The sequence below is a fragment of the Odontesthes bonariensis genome, chromosome 9 (genome assembly GCF_027942865.1).
Source record: "Odontesthes bonariensis isolate fOdoBon6 chromosome 9, fOdoBon6.hap1, whole genome shotgun sequence".
In the NCBI taxonomy this organism is placed as follows: Eukaryota; Metazoa; Chordata; class Actinopteri; order Atheriniformes; family Atherinopsidae; genus Odontesthes; species Odontesthes bonariensis.
Window position 1 is genome coordinate 12511592 of NC_134514.1, and position 7750 is coordinate 12519341.

General features: G+C 39.5%; 1 protein-coding gene across 1 annotated transcript; it reads right to left on the reverse strand.

Annotated features, from left to right (window-relative positions):
- Positions 1-2605: 2605 nt before the first annotated feature.
- LOC142389041 (ribosomal protein S6 kinase-related protein-like) lies at positions 2606-7605 on the reverse strand. The gene is made up of 12 exons (XM_075474593.1): positions 7564-7605; positions 6287-6547; positions 6124-6207; positions 5977-6045; positions 4859-4928; positions 4340-4447; positions 4154-4194; positions 4045-4072; positions 3601-3690; positions 3187-3275; positions 2992-3102; positions 2606-2914 (listed from the first exon to the last, which is right to left on the reverse strand). Exons 1-12 carry the CDS (start codon positions 7603-7605, stop codon positions 2618-2620), a joined length of 1290 nt encoding a protein of 429 aa, XP_075330708.1. The 3' UTR covers positions 2606-2617.
- Between the last annotated feature and the right edge of the window lie 145 nt (positions 7606-7750).

Consider the following 7750-nt stretch of genomic DNA (forward strand, 5'->3'; position numbering starts at 1 on the left):
ATTAAACACATTTAATGATGATACTTTATCTGGTCCTCAATTTTCTAACCTATTATGGTTGTCCTCAATGGGTTTGTGAGGGATCCTGTAAATAGGTCAACCGGAGGATGAAAGTTGGCCACAATGAATCCAGGTGCAGCATTCATACACTTATTACAGCTTATTAAAGATTAACAAATGTGGCTCTTCAATGAATGCAATGGATAAAGAATTGTTATTCTTAATTATTATTCCATACAATTTTATTAAATATCAGCAGGACATTTTTAGAACATGTTCAGTACAACAGAACTTACTGACTCAGGTTATATAATATATATAGTCTTTGTAATATAGCCCAAACCTTCTCTAAAATTACAAAAAAAAAGAAGAATCTAATTTAGGTTACATCCACTGTATTTGCCTTAGCCTTTTCTAATATGGTCTAAATTTAGAATAGGGTTAAATATGTTCTTATCAGGTTTAAATCCAGTCTAACCTGCGATACATCCAGCCTGAAATGGTTTGAATAGGTTTGATTTAGTACCATCAAAATCAAACGGGGTATAAAACCGGTCTACTGATCTAATACTATCAGTCAAGAAAAATGAAAGCATCTTTAGTTTTTCCACAAAATAACACCAACACTTAAACATTTGGTTTAGTTATTTAACATCCACAGTTAACAATTTCCTGTGATTTGTTCTGATGTCTTTTTCTTACACAAATGCTGCTTTGTCAATGTGTCCAATAAAAGAGTTGAACAGCATTTAAGCTCCTGTCATCTCTGAGTAAAAAAGAAATCCTCTTTCAAAGTCACTTAGATTTTTGTCTTCTTGCCATCTTAACATCAAACTACAATCAGCTGGGTCTTATTATTATTTTCATGGTGTGATTGGAGTGCACCTGTACATGGAAGCACCTGCCGTCCTTGTGTTTGTCATTTCATCTAATCATATTTCTAATCAATCTGTAATTTGTGGTATGAAAAAAGGAACAAAAAAAATTGAATCATAGTCCAACTAGCTTCATATGTTGTTTTGCAGCTTTATAGTGCATTTCATGATATTTCTTAGCTTTTTCTTAAATACATCCTGCTGTGCCAAAGGCAGCTGCTTTGGAAGTTGTCACTGTAGTCTTTCAGCTAAATTTCACTCGTGCATGAAGATATCTCATCTGGTTATGTGGAGAATTTCTTCATACTTATCTTTTTGTAACAGAGGGTCACCTATGATTTAAAGCTTCTGAAGTTTATGAATTCTCTTTGAGTTGCTCACCACTCATTTCTTTGTATTTTCCTGTCAAGGATCCAGAATTTCTTGTAATATTCCAAACTGGTCTTGAGTAATAGTTCTCGAGGCTATCTGAGGGGCTTCCAAAGCTTTTCTTTGGACATTGGTTGCATTTTCACTCATTTTTAGTCCAGTCTACTTTTAGTTTTTGTTCTTATTCCAGACTATTTTCAGAGTAATATGCAATTTCTTTGTTTGTTTTTCAAGCAGCTTAGCACTGACCTATGAATCATTCAACATAGTTTTGCCAGTTTTGAGTCTGCACAAAACAGACAACTAAGTATCAGTTTTAAATTGTATCTTTTGTCACTTTGTAACTAACCCTAACCCTAACAGACATAAAATAGTATCTTTGCACTTACAAGGTGATTATCAAAGAGCCATGGGCTTAATTTTGAGGATACTGGACAAGTGATGGATAGAAGTGTCAGGCATAAAACAAACTATCCACAGCAGATGAACAGTATCTGAAAGTGATAACTGTCCTCAAGAAATAAGAAAAAAACTCCAGCAAAGACCTGACACAGGACCTCAGTTGACCCATCTCACTGAAGCCTCATCAGACATGGTCTCCATGGAAGGGCTGACCTCAACATTATTGAAGCAGTGTGGGATCATCTTTACAGAGAACAGAACAAAAGGGCAGCCGACATCCAAAGAAGAACTTCAAGAAGCCTGGAGAACTATTCCTGAAGACTACTTAAAGAAATGACAGAAAGCTTGTCTGAGAGGGTTCAGGCTGTGTTGAAGAATAAAGGTGCTCATATCAAATATTGACCTTCAAGCTTGTTAGAATTGCGGAAACTCTGCATTGTATCTCTACCAAGAACGAATATCCCCCTGCAGACACATAATATGAACGAGTTGTGTTTGTGAAGACACTTTCTGTTGTAAGTTAGATGGGACAGCAAAGGTTTATTTTCATCATTCAGAATAAAACTCTTCTTAAAGTGAATGACTCTATCATGAACCAAGCTATTGTTAGTGAGAAAACAAGAATCAAATACACAATCCATACAAATACATGCAAGAGTAAGGCTTCTAAACCCTGGAGTTATAACAGCAAGGCATGACAAAATGTAACATTTTATTACTCGGATAATTTAATAGAATTACAATACAGTTATTAAATCGCAAATAATGAAATGGAACAATTTTTTTTTTTTTAAAGTTAAAGGCCTCCCACAACATTGAAGTATTTTACACTGCAATAAACTCTGAATAAATGTATAGAGAGGGAACAGGCAACTTTTCAACCCCACCAAATCCAAAAGATAGAACATATATGTAGACAAAGTTTCATCATCAGCAATGTGTCTTTATTTAGGCTCAGGAACAATCCAGTCTCATGTATTACAGGCCTGCTCTGCAGATGAGCTCACACCCACGTTTGCCAAAGAAGACAGTCCAGCGGGAGCCGAGGGGGAGTTGAGGATTTGATCACAGTCAAACTTATCAATCTGGTCCAGTGAGGTTCCTCTCATTGATTTAGCTGTCCAGTCAGGATGGGCTCTGAGCTTTAGGATGAAGTCAACCGGGGTTTTCTGAAGGATGTAAGAGTCGAACGAAGTACCACGGAAGAAGGCCTGCCTCTTGAAACACTCCAGATTACGAAGGCGGTTCACCGGGTTCTTGCATAAAAGCTGAACCGGTGAAGAAGGAAACTGATGAGTGTGCCAATATTTTAGGTTCAATATGTATGAAAATCAAGTTTACTGACCTCAGTCAGAAGTAAGGTCAGAGCAGAGCTGAAGGTCTTTGGTAGAACATAAGGAAAATCTCTGACCTTCCTCCACATACTGGTGTGGTCTGGCTCTGCAGCTACTGGAAACTACAAAAGAGAAACAACTGCATGCAAATAATAAAAAAAAATAATATTCAGTGTTTCAACATGTAAAGATCCAAGTCACATTACCTCTCCTGCCACCAGTGAGAACAACATAATGCCCAGAGACCACCAGTCTGCCGCATGGTTGTACGGACGCCCACTCAGGACCTCAGGAGCTGTTCCAGCAAAACAGGAAAAAAAAAAATCAAGATAATTCATTTTCAATCGGAAAATTAAAGGGGAGGATGAAAAAAGGCAGCAAGGAAGAAAAAAAAAACACACAGGAGAGAAAAAATAAAAGTACATCCCAAATACAGCATTTTCTTAAATGGGTCAACTGAATCCTCAGGGAGGAAGACGCAGGTGTGGTTCTAATGAGGAAGGCAGGGTTGTAATCCAATCACAAGAAAAAAAGGAATAAATAACCAATCCACAGGACACAGTCAGCTCAACCTGCCACTTCAAGTGAAAGTATTCTCTTGAGAAATATGGAGATCTCACCCATGTATTGAATCGTCCCACATATCGTAAACGCTCGTCCTCCTCGGATCAGACAGCGTGACAGCCCAAAATCAGACAAGCGGAGGTGACCTGAATCCAGACAAAACACACACTGAAACTGATTCCCTTCCACACACAGCAGCACGTTTCATGTGTTCTGTGTATCACTTGTAGCTGACATGCTATTTAGAAGTTCACAATATGTCTTAACTTTGCGGCCAGACATTGCTCCTGAGCGATGATGTCAGATGTGTAATTTTGTGTCACTTTGCTGCCAATGTGGCATTTGGTCTACGGTGACCTGTTTGACTTGTGTTCACCATCTCTGTGTATGGATGACCCAACTAATTATTTCATGTAATCTAATCGAACCCAATGTTAACACACATGGACATTTGTCTAAACTTTTATCAACTGAAAGCTTTAAAAACAGACGTGAATTACCTTGATCACTTAAGAGAATGTTCTCCATCTGAAAAATCAGACAAATCATTGAGTTTATGAGTCAAAAATATAGATATAAGAAAATTGAACATCTTTAGATTGAGCATACCTTTATATCTCTATGGATGATTCCCAAGTCATGAAGGAATCCTACAAAGACAAACAAAAGAGAGATAGCAGGGAATATGAAACTTACAAATCTCTACTAAGAAACTGTAAACCTCGACCATAATTTCTGCCTCAACACAAGTTTAAAACTAAAAGTCAGTATGATGAACTTTGTTTAAAAACACACCCAGAGCACTGCCTAGCTCTGCAGCAAAAAGCCGAACCTCACCCTCCCCGAACTGGCCCTTCAGCAACCAGTAAGTGTACAAGTCTCCAGATCTGCAGTAGTCGCACACTGCAGGGGACGAGACACGGAAAGTTCTTAGGCTGCTGACAAAAGCAGACGAGTTAATGCAGGTCAGCACGGTCTCAAATAAAAGATTAGACTAAAAACACAAAAAAAACACACCTGTACTTCTGTCTTGTTACTCTCCTGCTAGCTGAGTAACAATAAATACCAGTTTGTAATGTAAATCTCAATGATTGTTCCTGAAACTGGAGAGTCAGGCAGCAGCTGCAGTCACACAGAGCTTTACCCCGCACTCTCATTAGAGGGCAGTAAACCTCCTCCAAATCTGGTGCTGAGAGGTGTTTCTCGTGTTATTTCAGGAACAAAGAGGGGAAACTCTACTTCTCGGGAACACAAAAAGGATAGCAGAGGACAGGAGGGTCGAACTGAGCCATTGTTCATGTTTTGTTAACTCACTAATGAAGAGGTGGCGCTGCGTCTGCCAGCAGTCCTGCAGATTGTGGATAAATGGGTGTTTGAGCTGCCGCTGAAAGGCAACAGTCGACACACACAGGTTGACAGTGAATATAACAGCAAGAGATGGGCACTGAGCTTGAGTTGATTCATTTAAGGACAGGGACTGTTGTCACAAACAGACACATGCACTCAAGCTACAAGAGACAGTAGACTTTCTCTGCTCTACAATAACTGAAGTCACTGAGAGTATGTAACCTACGAAGCGTTATCACTTTAAAGAAATGGTTAATAACAGCAACACTGCTCAGGCAGACATGGAGTTACTATATTTCCTTACTTAATATTTTTCAACTTACTCTTGTTTCTTATCTTTATCATCTTCTAAATGTCATTGGACTCTGACATCTCTTAGAACCGCATGGAACAAAGGACCCAGCAGTGGAGGTGAGTTTATGGACACAAATTGTGAACCCTGTGTCTCATTTTCACAGATAGAAGGAATTACTGTTGGATTGGTGAAATAAAGCGGAGCTCGAATCGCCCTCTGACAATTAGTTCTCACTAAACAGTTTTTTTTTTCTTCAGGGATCGTCAGAATTTTCTTCAAAGAGCTTTAGATTTTATTCTCACAGGCCACAAATCGTTTTATGTCCTCCCTAAAGATGACTAAAGAGGATTTTTCAAATGAAGATCCCCCAAATTATAAGATGGAGTTTAAGAATTTTTAAACTCTGTAACAGACAACAGAAAATAGAAGCAATTCAATCAGGAGGGGAGAAAATATCTCAGCAGCTGTGTCATGCCTGGCATCTCAACAGCAGTCCCAAAACTGCTTTATTTGACCATTAGGGGTCTGAAAAACATGACCCGATCACTGCCACAAGCTTCTGTGTGATTGATGGAATTTGCAGCATGGAATATACAACATTTCGGTATCTAATTCTAAATATTTCCATCTAATTATCCGCTCATGGGTTTTCACATGAAGTGTTGCAAAATGAAATAGCAAGCACAGCCACATTATAATGTGTTATATCAATGTGCCATGCTAAACAGGGTGTTTAAAGGGGGTAGAATCTGAATAGTTTCACCTCTTTCTGACACTCAGAATATTCTACCTGAATGATGACTTCCTCTTTTGACTGCTCCAGCACTCCCTGCTTCAAAATCTCTGACTTTGGTAGAACCTATGCATCAATACACGCGTGTTATTTAATTGAAATCACTGGAAGCCCCATAGCTGTGACCCGTACAGTTGAACTTACCTTAACAGCATAAGTCTTCTCTTTAGAAATGTCCTTTATCTTCAGGATGGGTCCAAACGAGCCTTTGGCGATGCAACCCAGGATCTGCGAGCACAGAAACACATTTACCTCTTCGTGTTGAGTGCGGCATCATCCTAAATACTTTGATTAAAAACCAGAGTACCTGGTAACGCTCATGTGTGGGAAATGTACGGTGCGGGAACTCTGGCAGAAAGACAGAGATAAGAGCCGGAGGGGTCCCCTCTGCTCCCGGCGTCTCACCACCTTCCTCTGAAGGGAGCAGGAGACTGGAGAGGGGCAGCTGGACGTCCACTCCCACAGACCGAGAAAATATTGCTGAGTGTCCGAGTCTATGAGCGATGGAGATCCCAACATGTGAGAGAAATCCATGACTGAGTGGACGCTGAGCGGCTTGCCCTTCTCTCTAAAAGGTCAACAAAAGTAAAGACTTTTACTTACAACACCTTACATCTGTGGCACTGCTTTACCCTCATGTAACATTGTTTATTTGAGTGGTTCCTGTTGAAAATGATATTTAAAATCACAATATCTAAAAGTGTTAAATTTGTAGGTCGCTTTAGATACAAGCGTCTGCTAAATGCATACACATAAACATAAACATAAATAGGTGTAGTACACTAAAATGCACTATTTACCTCAGTATATTCCACACCTGCCTCTACTATCCTTTCATGGCAGCAGGACCGTGCAAATCTGAACATGTGACTGAAACCATGAACTCTTTAATTTAGGATTAAGAAGAAGAATTGATAAATAAGAAGTTAAACACAGAAAGGCACCAAAAGCTCATTAGTAACCGCTGCACAGATTCATGCAGAACAGGTCATAATGAATGAATGATTTCACTAATAGTAGATTTGGGAAGCTTCATGTTTTTGCTTTTGAGTCATTTTGGAAAAAAAATATATTCATGAACTTATTTCTGTGCCCTAAAATCTTGACAGTCTTCGATGACTTGCAGGTTTTTGTGAAATGATTTTAGTTGCAGCTGTATTCATAAATGAATGTGTTTGTGTTTCAATGACACAAATGTTTGTGCATAAACTAACATTTGAAAAGTCTACAAGAAACGTGCATACACTTGTAGAAAGAATACATTCTTAAACACATTTTCCTTAGTTGATGGTGAATTGATCGGATACAGAATCAAACTTCTGCTGAGCTTCTTGCTGCAGGTCCGGAGGAAGGTCGGCGTCCACTTATCTAATCAATAGCTCCATTTCTGACCGTTTCCAACACAGCGATAAGACGCTGAGCAAAGAAAGAAAGACGAGCAGGAGCTGAGACAGTTTACTACACTTAGACAATGGACGGAAAAATCTTTCGACATTACGAATTCTTGAATGAAACGCTACGGCGACAGCTGCGTTTGACATTTAAAGCCTCTAAACGTGCAAACAACTCCAACACGCGACTCACTGATTCAGCCACCTTGATGCTTTTACTGATTTCGCCGCCCATCGCATCCTCAGGAACTTAAGACCCTTTCAGCAACACATCCAGCGCTTCTTCTGGCTTCCTCCTCCGTCTCTGAGGCGCAGGAGCGCCTCGGTCTCAGCATCCACGTGTTTAAAGTGCTGCTGCGCGTCCGGTGGTGAAAAGCGCT

What these genes read in the sequence shown, in the direction of transcription:
- LOC142389041 (XM_075474593.1), bottom strand. Translation starts at nt 7,605, where the DNA reads ATGGGCGGCGAAATCAGTAAAAGCATCAAGGTGGCTGAATCA. An exon ending in AAGAGGAAGTCATCATTCAG is followed by an intron (nt 4,929 to 5,976) that starts GTAGAATATTCT and finishes GTTGCCTTTCAG; the next exon opens with CGGCAGCTCAAACACCCATT. An exon ending in TGGGACGATTCAATACATGG is followed by an intron (nt 3,276 to 3,600) that starts GTGAGATCTCCA and finishes TTGCTGGAACAG; the next exon opens with CTCCTGAGGTCCTGAGTGGG.